The sequence below is a fragment of the Hirsutella rhossiliensis genome (assembly GCF_020360975.1).
Source record: "Hirsutella rhossiliensis strain HR02 chromosome Unknown scaffold00018, whole genome shotgun sequence".
Taxonomy (NCBI): Eukaryota; Fungi; Ascomycota; class Sordariomycetes; order Hypocreales; family Ophiocordycipitaceae; genus Hirsutella; species Hirsutella rhossiliensis.
In genome coordinates, this window is record NW_025408684.1 from 1,405,933 (window position 1) to 1,424,547 (window position 18,615).

The following is an 18,615-nucleotide window of genomic DNA, read 5'->3' on the forward strand; positions in this document are numbered from 1 at the left end:
GAGACCCAGAGCGCCCAACAAGGCAGGCGGACAATGCAGACAGACGGGGGCCCCATGGATGGGAGGAATGGAGGGCGTTTGTTTGCCTGACCAAAGGCGGCGGCATTTCGTCTCGGCTCTTACTTTACCTACCCCCTTGTAAATAATGCTGTTCCGACGACGCACCCTCTGCAAGCCATGCCTCGACTCGGGCCGGAGCTCGCTGGGCCGACGACGACGACGACGGACGCTCCATCGATGACGGCCGGCATGGTTGTTGGTAAGCGCAGGGGTTCGGCGTCGCATCGAAGACCCGATGTGGCGGGTCCCCGAACCCGGCCGAGACTCGGAGCCCCGTTGTCGGCGGAGCGCCCCGCTGGCCGGCCCGCCCCCCCCCCGGCCCTCGACCCGTCTACCAGCATCGGACGATGCGGCTTTTTCCCACCCCCCCGACCCCATGGCGCCTCTGGCCCTTAGGTAACCACATAAGCAGCTGCTGCTCGTGTCTACATAGACGTACGTAATATGCCGCAGGCGCAGAGAAAAGAAAGGACGCTGTTGGGCCTGGACATGTCTGCCACCCCCTCCCCCCCCCCGCGGGCCTCCCCTGCCGCTGAGCGACCAGAGCCCGGACTTGCGGCGTGTCGTCGACGCTGCCGAGCTGCTGCTGAGCAAAAGCCGCCACCGGGCAGGCGTCGTGTGGCTTGCTCAGCCGCACCGCCTGCCTCCAGCAATATGCACGTTGCCTTGCATGCGTGTGGCGGCTGAAGCTCGACTGCCGATCCAACGGGTCGCTCGTCGCTCTACACTCTAATACAATACAGTTGTGCCATGGCGTTTGGCGCAGTCGGGTTCACGGCCGTGTCAGCAGTCCCCGACGCCAGCTCCGGGCTGCCTGCCGATGGACGCGCTTGCTTTCTTCGCCCCGATTGCTCTACGCTCGACCTCTGGTTTCAAGCCGAGTCGCACGCTGGCCCACGCCGGCCCACGACCCTGACGCCGCGAGACGTGTTCAAGGACGCGAGCCTGGCCCAGCCGGCCCCCGTCGAGGCTGCGGCCGGGCCAACGCCAACGGGTCAAACCCGGGGCCCGTCCAGCTGCACCCAGAAGCGACACCAGCCTCCTCCCCCATCATCTCTCCCGCCCGCAACGGCCGGGGCCCCCAGGTCCTGCGCCTTGGTCCGTCGTCGACGGGCCCGGCGAGCCGACCGAGACGGGGGGAGCGGCCGACGTGTACGGAGCCCGACGAGAGCGCCCAAGCCCGACGGCTCCGAGCGAGAGATGCGGAAACGAGGCAAGCCAAGGACCGCCCGCGGGCGTCGACACGGCGGCTGGGCGGGCAATTGGGGTTGGCCTGGTGCCGTGTCGCCTCGCGCTGGGCGCTGCGACGCGGCCGGAGGCGGGCGGAAAGTGCCTGGGCCGCGCGCGCGGGCCGTCGGGGCGTGAAACAAAATCAAACAAGCAGGGGCGTCGGCCAACGGGCCGTGTCTGATATGCTCGACTCCAGCTCGGCAAGAAAGGGTCGGCTGAGGATCCGTCGTCTCGATGGAAGGGGAGGAAGAGGAAGGGGTGGTTGGGCGAGTGGCATGGACGGACTGACTGACTCCTTTACCCTCTGTCAGCTCTTCTCCATCCCTTGATTCCCCCAAACCCCGTGGCTCACTCACCGGTGCAGTCCGTGACGGAGCCACCGCCACCCGTCCCCTCGCTGGCCATGCCAACCGCACGCCAACACATGCTCGGTCCCGCTGGCCTCGAGCGGCCATTCCAGACCCGGCCGGCATTGGCGTCGTCGGTCAAACAGTCGTCGACGCCGTCGAAGCCCCCCCAAAGGCCGCGTCGCCGCACACCGCCCTCCCGCTGTGTCGGCGCCTCGTCGACGGGAACCCCCCCCCCCCCCTGCAAGACATGTCGAGCGAGACAAGCGACGTGGGTGAGACATGCAGCGACGCCTGCGCGCTCGCGTGGCCAGGTAGCATGTATGTATTGTATTGTAATAATATTGTATGTATGTATGGAGTAATGTATGTGCGCATGCACGGGAAGCATCCGACTTACAGGGCAGCCCAGCGTCCGTGGTGATGGGACACGCACGAGGCGGTCAGCTCGTGTGCTTACACGCGGCAATTGATGAATGTGATTGATTGATTGATTGCCCAAGAAAAGGGCCCACGTCCGGTTCGCCAGTCCAGCACCGGCCTGTCCAAGGGCCCAGACCGGGGCAGACGCTTGGAGCATATTTGACTGGCGAGCCGTTTGCTAGTTATCGCCGTGGCAGATTCCAACGGCATTCCGGAGCAGGCATCATCGATCCTCCTCCTCCTGCCGCAACCCATCATCCCGGCTCCCCTCCTTTGTTCCTCTTTTCTTATTTTCCTTTTTTCCATTTTTTTCTTTCAGCCAGGCAAGGTAGTAAACCTAATGTTACAAAGTAATAGGTTTGTTTACTTGGTAATGAATATACGCATTCACCCCATCCATCCCACCCCCACCCACCGGTGCCACCACCACCACGCCCCCTTCAATCTCCATGTCTCGCGTCCGCCCATGCCCACGTGTTGGGGCTTGTGTCTTGCTTGCTTCTTCATCTCTCCCTCCCCCTTTCGCCTCCGACGGCGCCAAACAAGGGGCTAACGAACGGTTGGCTGGCGCTGGAGCGTCGGAAGACGAAGGGCCGCGGCAAATGGTTCAATAACACGGCGAGCAGCATCATGGCATCGCGAGCTGCTGACAGTGACAGGATTGGGCATTGATCCCTCCTTGGTGGGCAACACTGCTCAATGCCGCGTCTGATGTTCGGCGCCATTGGCCGAGCGAATAATGCTCGCAATGAGGCCTGTGCATTGCATCGAGGCGGTATTTCTATCCCCGGTACCATTATTGCCCGCAATGTAATTAACGGCCAGCAAATGCACACTGTATCGGCCGGCGTCTTGTTCGCTTTCTCACCCTTCCATCCTATCCCACCATGTCTCCACCATGTCTGCTGCCTACCTACTCACTCTCCCTCGTCTCATCTCCATTTCTCACTCCATCTCTCTCCATTTCTCTCTCCATCTCTCTCCATCTCTCCACATCTCCTTGACCGCCGCCTTCTCCGGACGACCTCCCCCTCCCCCCGGATACAAGCATCCGCCCTCTGGGTTTATCGCCGATGTTTCCCTCCATCAATCATTCATCAATGCCTCCACCCCCTTCTCGTAGGCGGACCCCCGACAGCCAAGCAAACAGTGGACATTTCCGGTAGCGCAGCACAGTGTGCCTTTACTCGTTGCTGGGCCCTTCATGTGTTACCTCGGCACGCGGCAAGGGAATGAATCGCGCAACGCCTGCATCGACCTCACGAATCACGCCGCTCCAGCTCCCCCCTCTGCCGTATTCATCTCTGCCGGGAAAGTGGGAGCCCGTCTCTTCAGCTGAATAGTGTGACTGACTGGGCGGGAGAGTTCAATGTCCGTCGGCGACTACCAACCCGATTCCTGCATTGATATCCCCCGTGTACACCACGGACAGACTAAATGGCAGTACGTACACAAGCACACACACGCACACACTTTCATATATGTATATATATATACATATATGTGTGCGCCCGTGTGTGTGTGTGTGTATACGACGTCTTCACTCCGTTAAGCATACCGCATACTGCCAAGTTATATCCCCCCGTGCAACGAGACATGGCGTCTACTTCGTTATGCATGCGCCCAGCGGAACGACGTCCGGCAGCGGGGCCTTCCTTGGGGAGCCATTTTTGTGATTCGTCTCGTGCAGTCGCCGTCTATTAATACCTGCCGACCTGTGCGGGAACATCCAGGGCTCCCCGCCATGGCAAGCGAGCTCTCGGAGAGGCCAAGTCCGCTGCTCCCCGACTGTCCAGCTCTGTATCAGCACCGAGTCAACAGGATCCACTCGGACGCAGCGAGATGCTGCACTTCAAGTCCAGACTCACGATCGCCTCACCTCACCACACCGCATGTACGTGATGCCGCCCCGTGCCATCAGAATTTTCGGCCCATCCTTGCGCACGACGTTGACGCCTTGACGGGACCAACCTCGGGGAATCGTCCCATAACGGTTGGTCCGGCGGACGGAGCGCGCTTCTGTTCGCCGACGAATTCGGGTCCGTGGTCCGACTCGGTCGCAGCTCTGTGACAGCTCCAAGCCCGTGCCCATCGTCCACTGTCCGACGCGCCGAGGGTGAAGCATCTGAGGCGCATGCATTCGTAGGAATCCAAACTTTGGCCCCGTTCACCCCGTCAGGCTCCGACCACGACGCCTTGCCGAGCTCCATCCATCCTCGCATGCTTTTGCCCCGCGAAGGATAAAGAGGGCAACAGCCCCGGGCGCCATGATGCGTGCTTCGATGATGGAACTCGGCAGATACGACCCGGCACCGGCTACCCAGCCGTCGATAGGGTCGCCCAAGGCGCGTTTCCCATGTCCTGTGCTTGCATGGCTCCGGGCTCGTGCATATTCACGTACATGCCGTACACACAGCACACATGCACGGCATGGGCTGCCACATTCCGCGCTCGGCTGGGCAATGGCGAGAGGGTGCCAAGATTGCGTGGACAATGAAAAGTAAAGCGCCAGTGGGCGCCTCCCAGTCGTCAACACCAGCCTCTGAGCTCCCCCAGCGGCACATGCACATGCCTTGATGCATGTACGTGCACACATGCAATGCATGCATACGCTTGTATGTATGTACTGTATGAGCCAGAGGCAGACTGCTGCCCCCTGTATGCACTGTAGCAAGACTGTTGCCTTCGATGGCAGCCATAAACCGTCGATGCGGGAGGATGGGAGGCGAACAAGCCACGTCACCAGCCACACCCATCCTGCACACGTACATTAGCCACCTACCAATTATAGCAGCGCAACGGGGACAAGAGGGAAAAAGGTGAAACGATAGGCATGCAGGTCGGGGCGGCGAACATGCGTGGACCGAAGGAGGCGGTTTGATGGGCGACCGGGGCCCCGGCTGCTGCAGCTTGTCTTGGCTGTCCGATGCGGCTTCTTCGTGTCGCCCTTTGGCCGCCAAGTCGGGTAAAAAATCTCGGCCGCTCTCCCTACCATTTGCCTACTGTACTGCTGGGCCGGCCGTCTTTCTTTGTACCCCACATGGCCGCAAAGGACCGGGGAAGCCACAGTGACAGTGTGTGCCACCGTCATGTACTGTACAAAGAGCGGGTAGCACAAGAAGAGGCCGGGGGTCGACAACGGACGTGGCTGTGTGCTATGGTTGCAAGCGATGGGGCGTGCTTCGACTGGCTCACAGTGTCATCGGTCCCTGGCCCTTCTCCCCACGGCCGATGCGCGCGGCCGGGCTGCCATCGTTGGACGACGGCCTGGCCCCGGCAACATGCGTGCGTCGGTCGGGAAATGGTCCGATTGTCACGGGACGGTGGCGCAAGTTTCTCGGCCAAGAGTCAGGAGGGTGGTGTTCTGTCGTCCGGCACGGCTGCTGCCGCTAGGAACGGGGGACGGTCGAGGCCGTTGACACCAGCATTAGAGGGACTGACAGTGGTCACTTATTAGCCACGGCCACATCTTGACATGCCCAAGGGTCCCACGCTAAGGGAGCTGCATAGTGCACCGGCTTCAGCCCTGCCCTACCCAGGCGACGGGCGACAGTGTGCAGATGGATGACCTGCGGATCGACAGTGGCCTTTCCTTGGGAGACGGTGACGAGGCTCGGGCAAGGCTCGGGGACACGTCTTGATGACGTGGGCGCTGCAGAGGAGCCGTCGGACGAAACCAAAGATTGGCCCCAAGGCATTGCGCGGCCTGGTCGATGAAGAAGCAACGAATGATGGTGGCGAGCCGAACGTCGAAAGGATGAAGGAAAAGGCTCGTGCGACGTTGTCTGGCTGCACTTGCCACACGTGCACAGCCACAACGTACGACTGCTGCAGGTGGCGGCGGTTTGGTGTCCACGTCCAGTCCACAGTCCAGCCCACAGTCCAGTCCACAGCCACTGGCGATCCCTTGTGGCTCAGATGATGGGAGCGAGCGAGGCGAGGCACCGAGATCTCAACCCCCCTCCCCTCGTGCAAGCATGCGTCTATATGCATGTACATATGCATGTCTGCAACAAAATGGAGAGCAGGAGCCGTCTGTGCGTGCAACGTCGAGCGGCTTCCACGCCCCCGGGGGATCGTCTGTTAATGGCAGGCAGCCTCCTTGTCAGGCAGGGGTCGGCTGCAGACACTGTACATACCTTAGTACATACAGTACCTCTCCAAGTATTCGTACTTCCCGGCCCATGGCCTTGCAAACCGCCAACGTGGTTGCTAGACGGCGTGCCCGCCACCAGGTGGTACTTACTCGACTTACCTAATAATTACAGAGCAGGGTCGGTACAGTACCTCATTTGTTAGCACCTGTAGCGCAGGGCACCGGTCCGGAGCCAATCCACTGGCTGCCCTCCCCGGTGGTTCTTTTGAGGCGCGGCGAGAGCTTGTTGGGTCCGTTCCGTGGCTGCGGGTGGTGGATGGTTGGATACGAGGTCCTGGTCCGGCGACGTTGCATGTACTGTATGTGACTGGTCGAGGCGGCTTACAGGTGGGAAGAGGCCGTGGTCTCTGTGCACACCGCATGTACAGTACATACAAGAGCATGCCTCAAGGGACAGGAAAGCCTGTGCAGCAGTGACATTGTTCCTCGGTCACCAGGCCATGGTCAGCGACGAGTGCGTCGGTGACGGGATGGATGACCGCCTGCGCACTAGCCACAGTGGCGTGTCCCGTCCGCTTAGCCTGGTGGCGGCCCCAACGCCACAATCTCCGGAGACGCGACAAGTACCCGTATCCGTGGGTGGACTCTGGTACGCATGAGAGCAGGTCGTTTGACTTTGCAAACAAACCCTTCTGAGTTAGGACATTGAATCGCATCATGGTCCTGTTCATTTGCAAGACACAGCACGAGGCAGGGCTTCCACCACTGCTGCTGGTCCCCCCACTTCCCCAAATTGGGGCGCCTCGATAAGCAATGCGTGGCTAATGAGACCTGGGCTGCATGTACTCCGTACTGTAGCTTTGGCTCCCTGTACCTGGCGACCCCACTTTTCGCCAGTGGTGGGTGAGCTGGCGGCGGATCAATCTCCTTAAACAATTATCAAGCTCTCTCCTATGGATCGCTTACAGACGATGCTAGCGCCTACAGGGGCCGCGTTCCAGAGCGTCTGTCCAGAGCAAATCCCCCAGCCCACATCCACCCTCGTCCAGCTCTTGCGTGCTGCAGGGCCCCTGCTTGCCGTCCTCGACCCGTGCCAACGGGCGAGAGAGAGCCTCTCTCTTTCTTTTCCCGAGCAATGACAGACAGACGCTGCCACGGACGGACATTCGCCCACCGACCGAGTCACTGCTGGGACTGCTGGGACTGCTGGAATCGCTGGAATCGCTGGCACTGCCGGACGCCGTCGCATCACCCAGTGGGCAACGGGGAGCTTCCACCATCAAGGGACTAATCGCCCCAAGGCCGCCCGAGGAAAGAGTCAGTCTCGGCTCGGTACCTCTTTAGACTGGAGCCCTGCCCCATGCCGGTACCTTGTTGCTGCTGCACGGGAAGCTTTTTTTGGCCCTTTTGTTTATTCTTTTCTTTCTTCCCTTTCCCCGCGGCGGACGTTGCGCCCTCTCCCGAAGCATGTACGTGATAAATTAACATGGTCCCTTCTCTTGGGGAGGGGGGGAATCCGTTTGGGAATTGGGAGGACACATGGAAACTACTGGACGGGGAAGGGGGGGGGAGACCAGAGCAGGTGGGAGGGGCGGCGACTGTCCCCCCCTCTACCTTCCTTTCCCTTTACAAGCTCTTTCCCAGCGGCTCAAGTACCTCCGGGTCTATCTTGTATGTAAGGCAGGTATGGATGGTCTTCGAACTTTCCCACTCCACTTCAGCGTCCTCCCATCATTATTGCATAGGCCCCGAGACACCAATGGGAGGCGCTCGTTGTCGTCCGCCCGCTCCATCCCTAACCCATCTTCAGCTCCCCTCTGCTGGTTGCTTGAGCTTCATCTCTCGTCCTATTAACCTCTGCCGAACTGCCCAGCCCACCTCGGATCTATGCCGATACATATCCCGGGGCCCAGCTCCTTGGTGCATGCTATTATACTACTTCCATCTTTTATCGCCCGATCCTCCGCCCGCCTCATCACTACTTCACCCAGACATCCCGCCGCTCTCGTTTGCGCCTATTTTCCTCTTCCTGTCCCCTCGTCCGCATTCTTCTCTCTTTTCCTCCTCCTGCTCTTCCTCCCAGCTCCCCTCATCCCAGAGCCCCCCGTCGTCCGCGAAATCAAACGCCGCTTCTCCACGTCGTCGACCCGGAAACACACACGGCCGGGCTCTGTCCTTGTACCGACCCAAGCGTCACAGCAGTCTCAACCCGGTGCGACCCTTGGATTCGGCACCAGCAGTCGACCGCCTTGCCACTGCAACCTTGGAAGCACATCTCACCGCCTGGACAGGCTTCAGTGCAACTGCGCCCTCTGCTGGCGACTCGCTTCACCGCGCCGGCTTTCCCAGGTCGCCTCCTCATTCTCGCTGCCTTCTGGATATTCCGCCTCGTCGTGGATGCTCGTCGCTCCTTTTTTTTTTGATCCTGCAAAACTCGTTGCCCGGGCTCGATCGGGCTGTGCTTGCTCTCCCGCCCCACTCCGCCGTCCCGTCCAGCCTTCGTCCGCTTCATCCAACGTATGGTCACCACCTAATCACGTCCTTGGCTCGTCACGGCTGCGAGAGGCAAACGTGGCGTGTGCCCCTGAAGAGCTCAGCTACTCTTCGGAGGGTCCCGAAGCGTCGAGGGAAACCGCCATCTCTGCGGCGTCATCCTGCCTGTTGGCACCATGTTCCGTCAACGGTAAGAAAAGTCCCAGGCCTCCCTCGTTTGTTCGTGTACCGGTTCCCATCTGGAGGTCCGCTCTCTTCCAGACTCGTGTCCTCGATCGAGCAGCTGCCACTCCCCTGTCGTCGATGATACTGCTCTGGGGTATGCAACGACTCCTTATTGACTGAATCGCTTCTCTTGCAGAACAAGCTCGCAAAAACCCGGCGATGATTTGCTTGCCAACTTTCGGCAGCAGTTTCCGGAGGTTGTAGCCGTCAGCACAGAGTCCTCTGCACCGGTAATCTCCCAAACTACTGCTGCGAATAATCCAATCTCACACCATACGACTTCAAAAGACTGGTATGCTTTGCAATCGACCCCTTTGCGTCTATTACATGCGTCGGCGGGAGTGGAGACTGCAGGCATCTCTCGCAGTATCTGCCGTCCATTCCTCTGTCGACGCCCAGCTATGCGTCGAGAGCGGTGATGCTAATTCTGAGGCTACTGTAGCGGCTCGAATACCGACCATGAGCCATTTCGAGATCAAGACCCGACCCCGCGTGCCTCCCACGAACCATGGAGGTTCACGCCATCGCTTCTTGATCCCAACTCCTACAACTTCAGCGCATTCGGCAGCACGGGGCCAGGATATTACACCCCCACGCCCGGGGGCGCAAACACTCTGTTCCATTCACAAGCCGGCGACTTGCATAGTCAAAACGTGCCCATGGTGCCCGGCTTGGGAACACCTCTGTCCATGCCGACCTCTGGCGATGCGATTCACTCTGGCGCGGCCGTGGTGGACATGGCGAGCTTTCAGACCCTGCAGCCGCAGCAGTTCCACCATTTCAACCCCTTCATTCAGCCGCAGCAGTCTCAACAGACCTTTGCTCCGTCTTCCTTTATTCACCGCGATACCGGATACGAGACGATGGAGCACGATGGCTCGCCGATGGACTCGGATCCTTCTGACGAGAGGATGCCGTCGTTGGCAACCACGTTGCACTCGCAGGATCTCACAGGGATGCCCATGGGCCATTCACTCCCTGCCTCTGCAGAGAAATTCCGCTTTCACTCTGCCCTGAACGCGCCGACTGCCATGATCAGGCACGCCGACGAGATCCCGGTGACGTATTTGAATAAGGGGCAGGCTTACTCCCTGTCCATCTCAGACACGAACGGAGCGATCCCGATCCAGCCCGGCACCAAGTACCGAACGTTTGTGCGAATATCGTTCGAGGATGAAGAGCAGCGCCAGAAGCCTGGGGTCTGCTGGAGTCTGTGGAAGGAAGGAAGAGGCACAAACGAAGCCCACCAAAGAGGAGGGAAACTGCAGGCCGTCGAGTTTGTCGAAGCCAGCCAGCCGGCCGAGGGCGACGACAAGAGAACGCGCGTCGAGCTCGAGGCGTCATCTTTCGATGGCTTCTCCGTGGTCTGGACTCCCGGAACCAACGGTGCTCCCGAAGTCAACATTGCCGTCAGGTTCAACTTTCTCTCTACAGACTTTAGTCATTCGAAAGGCGTCAAGGGCATCCCCGTGAGGCTCTGTGCCAAGACTAGCCTCCTTCCCGCAGATGCAGCCGAGACGACGCCCGAGGTATGCTTCTGCAAAGTCAAGCTCTTTCGAGACCATGGCGCCGAGCGGAAGCTGTCCAACGACGTGGCTCATGTCAAGAAGTCGATCGACAAGCTGAAGCAACAGCTCTCCCAGATCGAAAGCGGTATCAAGGACTTTGGCAAAAGAAAGCGACACAGTGGCGCCTCCAGGGCGACGGACCCGCAACGCCCGGGCAAAGTTCCCAAGCACAAGAGAACCTGGTCAATGTCGTCGGCAAGCTCGGCCGGGGGCGGAGGCCCCCGCATGACCATGGAGGAAGACTTGCACTTCAAGCTACAGACACTCCAGGATATGTTCACCAGCACACGTCCGGTCAGCGTGCTGTACTTGCGAGGGGAAGAGCTGGACGATCCGGATCTTCATCCCGTCTCGCTTCCGGGAGACATGTCGCCGCCCACGAAGACCGTCGGGGACGGCTTACGGGACGGGCCCAATTGGCAAGCCCGCAGCTCGCACAGCTCCGCCACAGGTTCCATGGTTTCACCCTCGCCTAGCTCCCTCTCCTTGGCATCACAGACGTCTGCGATGGGCTCCGGGGGAGGCGCTTGGAAAAGCCTGGACTCCAGAGCGTCGGGCGATGTCTCTCGCAGGGGGTCGGAGCGGCCGACGCGAATTTCGAAGACGGATGAGGAAGGGGCGCTTAGCGGTTGGATAGAGGCCCTCGGCGTCGATGCGTCCTACCGACCGCCCCCCGAACGAACCGAAAAGCCGGTGGCGTGCTTCTACGTCCAGTACCAAGCCAAGGAAGAGGCAGAGAATCAGACATATCACCGGGCCATCTACCTCATGAAACGGACGCTCGAGGAATTCAACGGACGCATTGCGAGCAAATGGGGTCTAGAGGCACCGAGAATTCAACGGACGATCCAGGTGGTCCGGGCGGGCTTGGAGGTTGAGATGGACGACGACTTTGTGCGCGAGCTCAAGGAGGGACAAGACATGAGGCTCGAAGTCGAGGAGATTACTCGGCAGGAACATGCAACACAACGCAGATGGGGCATGTCGGCGGATGGATCGAGCGACGAGAACACGGCAAAGCCGGCGGCCACGAAAGGGCTCGTGCTCCGGCTCGTGACTTGATTGGCTTCCAAGACAATGATATTCAACTGAGGAGGGTCAGAGACGAGGATAGAATTGGGATGAAGGTGGTGTTGTATGGCGGCACACTGAAGATGTGTCTACGACATTTATGCACGAAGACAGATACCCCGGCGTTGGGGATTGAAGGATTTCTCTAATTTAGGATGCCATTGGCATGCCGTGTTTGTTTTACATTTGACAGGTAGCCCGAGCAATGGGTGGTAAAAGTACATGTAGGAAGTCAGACGCATCGATGTTTCATGTTCTCCGTTCCCCCTTTTCTTGTTTCTTTTGTTCAGGCTCTCTCGGCTGTGTTTTTTTGGTTATAAATATTGATGTTTTCTTCCCACTTAAGTCCCTGCACATAGAAATGGGCACCCCCCTGTTTTGGGCACCCCAAAAAAATCACGACCATTTTCAACACCATTAATTCAATCCCTTCTCACTGCCCACCACCGTGCACTACGATACAATCGTCACCTATTTCTGAAACCTCAGCTTCGGTTTCATCAGATTCTTCATTCTCAGCTGCGTTCACCTCCTCCTGCGCCCGTCGTATTGCCTCAATATTGGCGAACCTCGAATTCGGGCTCGTGACCACCCTCTTCCTTTTTTTCGGCTTGACGGCCGCCAATTGTGTTTCAGTGCCTGAATCTGCAATTGAGCTTTTGCTAAAAGGCCATCCTTCTCGTCAAACCCTTTTGTGATCTTCCTGAACAGCAATCTCTTCGTGGGCACGTCGTCGTCTAGCTGGTTGAATTGAACTACCTGAACCTTCAGATCTTGCGAGCGCCTCGGGGTCGACCACGCAATCTGGGATGTGTCTGATTGCCAGTCACTGGTGGGTAAGTGGCTATTGAATGCATTGGCCACATTTTTCGCGTTCTTTTGCGTCTGTTGCTGTTCTCCAGCAGAAGAGGGCTCAAAAGTGGCTTCGCCATCGACACCGGCCACAAACCCGTCGCTTTCCAGCCACCCTTGATGTTTGACACAGTGAGCGCTTGCTCGCGTGCTTTCTGGTAGCAGGAAAGAAAGTTTTGCTTGCCGACTGGGCTTGAATCGGTCAGGAGGCTGAGAAATCCGACCTGTTTGCGGTAGTAGTGCTTAAGAGCGGAAGACAGACAAATCGAGCGGTTGCAGCACATGAGAGGTATGGGAGGTAAGAAAGAAGGTGAATCTGATGCTGGTAGCATAGATACATGAAGTCAACCGTCTCGTGACTTCCGTGGCCGTCCAATACTAGCAGTCTTCGCTCCGAAGGGTCGGGTGGCTGGGTTCTTGGAATGAACACTCTTTCGAGCCACTCCACCGCAGTTTGGTCCGAAGTCCAGCCGTTCTTTGTCGCAGTGAATTGCCAGTCACTAAAAGTACTGAGATCTTCTGGGAACCACTGTTGCTGGACCGATTTGCCCTTGAAAATGACGAGTGGAGGGAGGAAGGTGCCGGCAGCGGACACGCACTCGATGAACGACGTCCAGACCCGAGAACCAGGCGTCTTCTTTTGTACAGATCGTTTTTCAGCACTGCCAACGACCAGGCCATTCTCCCAAGTCCTTCCATGATGCCTGCTTCATCCATGTTGTACCTGTTCTCCGGCTTAATAGCCAGAATCTCGGGAAGGAAGAAATTGTTGAACCAAGGCCGAATTACCTCGGTAGAAGCGCCGTTGACACGCGCAGAGTCTCTGTGATGGCACTTCTGGGTCCGAACTGCAGGATTTCGTCTTAAAAATGCTTGCATCCAGTGTTTTCCGAGCGGTGTGTGGTCTCCTTTGACGGCGAGCATGCGCTGCGCGAACTGCCTGATCTGCGAGTGAGTGGGAGGAAGGCCCAAGGCGTCCTGAATGAGAATCCATTCGGTAAGTTGCTTTTCCTGTGTCTGAGAAAGCCTCTGAAGAGCAGAAAATGCATCCTTTCTGCATTCGTGACCATGCATGCGATTGTAAAGAGTTGCCCTCGGGACGCCCCAATCGCGAGCAGCCTTCTTGGCGGATCCGCCATTGGCGATTGCCTCAAGGGCGCTGTGAATGTCAGACTCTGTATATTTCATCAGTAGTGGCTTGAAGACACATGCGTCAATTTTTTAGCAGATTGGATGCGTTTCCGCGGTGAAATTTGCTGTTGAAGTTGACGCAGCCGTTTAGGTTGGGCACCCATCTTGGGTGCCCAAAACAGGGGGGTGCCCATTTCTATGTGCAGGGACTTACCTTCCGGTCCGTCTAGGCCACAGGCTGTGTGAGATAATGGGTGGTGGGAGAATCCGAGGCCGCAAGCATGCAGCATCGGCATCCTTGTGGGTCGGCCTCAACGGGGAGATGCAAACTAATGCGAGGCACGAGTATCGGTGATTTGAAGGACGGATACTGGGTGCCGAAGAGTGGGTTAGCTGAGTCGCGAGTTGTGCTTGGCACCGTACATAGCCCAAGTCACCGACTGAAAGGCCGACGACGCCGCCTTGTGGAGACGAGGATCTGTGTGCAGCGATGACGGTGAGTTGGAAGTCGGTTGTCGTCGAGAGTTGAGCCTGTGCAACGGGAGACGCATGCATGTACTGTACATTCTGGGGCGACGTGGCGGATGATTGATTTTTTTGAGGAAAAAAAGGAATTACGGTACTTGTTCACGAGACCGGGGGGCGTAGGAGCAAGAGGTCCGGAGCCCTCGGGCCCGAAGAGCGCTTTGCCCGGTCCGGGGTCTGGGCTTAAGTACTTTGCCTGAGTGACAGGGGAGTGGCCCCGCGGCGGCGGCCCAAGGTGGGGGGAAGAGGGGAGGGGGGAGGAGGAGGGACCGGACCGGGCCTGGCTGGTGCTGTGCACCTCGAGGTACTCTGGGTACGGGGCGGGCATGTACCCTTTTTGTAGACAGCTGGGCCCTTGGACTTCTCTCATGCACAACATGCTTGCTGCATGCTCTGGTTGGCGAGCTTGACGAGCTTCACTCGGATGCCGAGGCGCATATCAAGAAAGACGAGTAAGACACGGGCGAAGAGGCGGAGAAGAAAGAGGGGACATTGACCCGCAGCTAGGCGCCTTGCCAGGCCAGGCCAGAGGGGGTGGAGCCTTGAGGGTGTTTCGAAACTGGGAGATTGGAGGGAGGTTGGACGAACGCGTGGCAACAGGGGACAGACGGAGGACCCTGGCTAGCCTCCACAAGGATTAAAATCCATATTTGCTAGAGATGGCGCTACGGCAACTAAAAACTGATTACTACCCCAGCTTGGCGTTGTGGCCGTGAGCATCAACAGGCCCGACAAACAGGCGGTCCGGGTTGGCCAGGGACGAACCAATGGCGGCGTGCCGACACTCATTTGCCACTGCTCCGGTTTGCAGGGGCGAGGGTAGGGAGGGGGGGGGTGCGCACGGGTAAACAAGCGCAAGCAGAAAACATCCAGAGATGCTGCGCCACATGGTTCCTCCCGCACTGTGTGCCTGTGCCGGGCGGGGGGGGATGGTGGGGGGTGGTTGCTTCGGCACGGGATGGCCTGCCGAGTCCAGACTTGGGGCTCGCTGTGGCGATGCAAGGTGGCTTGCGTGGCATGTGGCGCAGCGACGTGGTGACAGAAGAAGCTCAAGCGCTGCAAGTGCACGGCGCAGATGGCAGAGAGGCGAGGAAATCCGTGCAGCGGCACAGAGCGTGGGACTGGGCCCGCCGCCATCCAGCGAGTCCGGTATTTCTTCGCCACTAACCTCGCGGGGGAATACGAAGGGATAAGGCGGGGCTGGCTCGAGGTACCTACCGTAGATTGGACGGCGCTCCGGATGCCGGGCCTGGGACGGAGTGGGTCCAAGCGGAGAGGAAGACTCTGATCCGGCCGGCGCGAGTTGAGCCTCGCGGAACGTCGTCCGAGGCGGCGCGTGTCATGCACTGCAGCGAAACAGGCGAAATGAAGGAGAAGACAGAGGACTAGGCCGTCCGTGTGCGAGCTTCACGGCAACTACCCCCCAGTCTTTGTCTTATATGCCGCGGTCGAGCCCGTGTCGTTTGTCTCTGTTATTCTCCCCCCCCAACGTTTGCCCTACTTCTTGCCAAGCCCTTTCCCCGCCGGTTCCCCGCCGGGACCGATCTGCAATGGGGTCTTCGCTGTTTTTGTCCCTTGGAACGCGGGCCATCTAAAACAAGACTCACCATAACGAGACGAGAGACGGTTTGAACTACAAGTACCACGGCGAACCTGGCTAACATCCCGGGGGGGGGAAGCGACCTCAGAATACACAATTGGGAGAAGAAAACACAAGAGAAATAGTAAAAGAAAATCTCCGACAACCTGCCCATCTGCGGGACCCCGCCCCCGTATCGTGGACCTCAGCTGGTCCGGGGTTTGTTCTGTGGCCACGTGTGCGCTCACTGTGGCGAAAAGAAGGGCTTGGCTTTTTTTGCTTTCCACTTTGTGATTATCCTCTCCCTCATCAATGCTTTATTCCTCAGCTTTGTTGTGACAGCAGCCATACCCATCATCCTGAGGAGCGGCCTAAATAGCTTGATTCAGCCGGCTGGTGCCTGTGCTTTACGCTCGCCGGCTTGCAAGTCGGCATTGTCCACATGCCGAGCCGAGTCGACTTCTGGGGACCCTGCACTCCCGAAGTGGTGTGCTTGTTTGGCTATGGAGCATGTCGCAAGGTTGGATGAAAACGAATTCCAACACTTTCACCACCGGGCTGTCGTCCAAGAGGACGCTTCTTCTCGTTAGCTGAAAGAAGGAGAGCTTGGTGTTTTCCTTGCTGTTCGCCACTCGATGAGAGCCAAAGGGCAAGGAGGTGAGACGCTTGCGGCGTGGACAATGCAGCCAGCGGGTCCATAGCGAGGCTTTCAATTCAGCTCTTCATTGAAATGTTCGACGAAATCCTCGGTCGCCGCTGCAGATTCGTGTTGCTTCCCAGCAAGCTCAGGCCGGATAGGCGAAGATATCAAGACGTATGCCACATCCGAGGGATACAGCCGTCAGCGACCGAGAACCAGTATTGTCATGGCGCAGACGCCAAGGAGAGAGGACGACTCCGGTGACGACGTGTCTACTTGGCGCCTTTGCCCGCTGGAACATGCTCTGCTCGGCATGTCCAACATCTTGTTGCGAACTAATGTCGACGAGGGTCGAAGCCTCGAAGAACAACTCTGCTTCACTTTGACCATTGCCAGCGTCACCAACCCTGAGAGTACCAGATAAGGAGAGTGCCATCATGATGAGAAAAGTCGACAGCCTGGTGAAGCGCTGGGGGGCAATCGTCAGCCATAGATTCCAGGACGTCGAGCACGCGTGTGTCGCTGATCATGCTCGCGGCCTTGCGCTTCTTTCTCCTGACGGCAGACATCTGGGACCATATGCGGCACGTCCCTAACTTGCACCACGGTGGTTCCCGCCATCCAGTTCGTATCGGGCATTGGCATAGTATTCACCCTCATGATGGCGGCCGCGGTGCTGGCGACTGCCCACTTCTGCTCGCGGATGGGCGACCCTCTTGATCTAGACGCGGATTTAGAAGTATAAAACAAACCCGTTCGGTGGGGTCGGAAGCCGGAGTGGCTTCAAGGCCGTTATCGTGCTTTCATTGCAAGTAATATACAGGATCTGGAACACGCTGAGCTACAAACATAAGCATACACACACCTTGGATACATGTTTCTTGTCATTTGTATCCTGGTCATCGCAAATGCCACCCCAGAAAGAACCAACACCGCGTCCTAAACAGCAGACCGTGAGTCAAGACTCTCCAGAGGGACAGAAAGCAGGCCAAGACACCGGCGAGGAGGGGTATCAGCTGCGCAACGGAGCCGATCTGGTCGACGCCGACGCCCTGGATGGCGTTGGCGCGAATGAGGTACTCGACGGTGGCGATGGAGAGGCCGAGCAGGCCCATGGACAGGAGCATGAGGACAATCTCGACCTGGGGCCGGCGGCCCGAGGGGCGAGCAAAGCCGGCGCGCAGGCCGCGGCGGAAGCGGCGCAGGCTGGAATGGACGCTAAAGGCGACGAGGGCGACGCAGACGACGAGGCCGGCGACGGAGAGTGCCTTTCCGAGGGACCTGAACCAGCCGGTGATTGTCGTGGGGCCGAAGAAGGCGACGGCGACGTCGTCGCAGCCCGGGCGCAGCATGAGCGGCAGGCCGGCGAACCAGAACCAGATGCCGTAGGCGGACAGGGCCGTGTAGAAGAGGACGCGCAGGAAGCCCGATGCGTGGCCGAAGTAGGTGATGCCGTCGCCGGTGACGCTGGAGAGGGAGCCGCAGAGGAGGATCTGGGTGATGAGGGCGCCGACGGCGCTGGCGCGCCGGCTCGACTCGGTGCAGAGGCCGAGGAATATGGCCGTCTGGACGATGAGGTTGAGCAGCCGCAGGTCGCCTTCGTCGGCCGAGTCCAGGACCGTGGTGAGCAGCGTGGCGATCCACTGGGAGTAGAGGCCGATGCGGACGCCGAGGCCGTAGAGGTCCGAGTTGCCCACCAGGGGAGGGCAGCTGGGGGAAAGCGAAGCCATGCTGTCTGTTTGTCCTTGTTCTGTCGATCTTTGGGGGGGGGTGCTTCTCCCCGGTCGGCCCCCGTGGTCCTCCGGGAGCAGCTCCGGAGACGGTGCCGAAGCAAGTGGGGAAGGAAGGGTCGGTCTCTAGGGCTCGACACTAACAGATTTAAGGTTGCGGATGCTGCCGCTTTCTGGGGAACCCGGGGAGGCGGGCGCGGGCGGCAAGGAAAGAGGACGATCGGTATGTTTATATGCACGGAAGGTAGCTTCGACACTTCCATTGCACGTGGGAGCTGTTTATAGACACGTCCCCTTCGTGCTTGGTCCTCCTCAAAAGTCAGCTCTGCCTGCCGCGCCGCGGGTCTAGACGAGCAGCCGACAGCATGCAATCATACAAGCCACGGCTATAACAACGGTACTTTTCCCTGGCCAGGCAACGTGCGGTGCCCAGAGGTATCCGGGTGTGTTATCGAGGCCAAGTGGCGCACGCAGTCAGCCTCGGCTCCCCCCCTTTGCCTGCTTGCGTGTGGGCAGAACTGGCGACGGTGATGGGGATTGGTTTTGCTTTTTTCAGCTCGTTCTCCGTAGCCCCGGCCAATGGGGCGCCGCCTCGCTGGGTCAGCCGACCGATCCCCTTCGCTTGGGCTGAATCGAGTGAGGCTC

The 18,615-nt window shown here is 58.9% G+C and overlaps 3 protein-coding genes across 3 annotated transcripts; 2 read left to right on the top strand and 1 right to left on the bottom strand.

Annotated features, from left to right (window-relative positions):
• Window positions 1-810: 810 nt before the first annotated feature.
• HRG_11110 (uncharacterized protein) lies at window positions 811-1,425 on the top strand (the record flags this gene model as incomplete). The annotated part of the gene is made up of 1 exon (XM_044869580.1): window positions 811-1,425. The coding sequence occupies one exon, from the start codon at window positions 811-813 to the stop codon at window positions 1,423-1,425; it is 615 nt and encodes a 204-aa protein (XP_044715531.1).
• Window positions 1,426-8,825: 7,400 nt separating this feature from the next.
• HRG_11111 (CP2 transcription factor domain-containing protein) lies at window positions 8,826-11,504 on the top strand (the record flags this gene model as incomplete). The annotated part of the gene is made up of 4 exons (XM_044869581.1): window positions 8,826-8,839; window positions 9,011-9,166; window positions 9,317-10,403; window positions 10,449-11,504. The coding sequence occupies 4 exons, from the start codon at window positions 8,826-8,828 to the stop codon at window positions 11,502-11,504; spliced, it is 2,313 nt and encodes a 770-aa protein (XP_044715532.1).
• A 5,635-nt stretch (window positions 11,505-17,139) lies between these two features.
• Window positions 17,140-17,970, bottom strand: HRG_11112 (uncharacterized protein; the record flags this gene model as incomplete). Its single annotated transcript, XM_044869582.1, has 1 exon — window positions 17,140-17,970. One exon carries the CDS (start codon window positions 17,968-17,970, stop codon window positions 17,140-17,142), a length of 831 nt encoding a protein of 276 aa, XP_044715533.1.
• Between the last annotated feature and the right edge of the window lie 645 nt (window positions 17,971-18,615).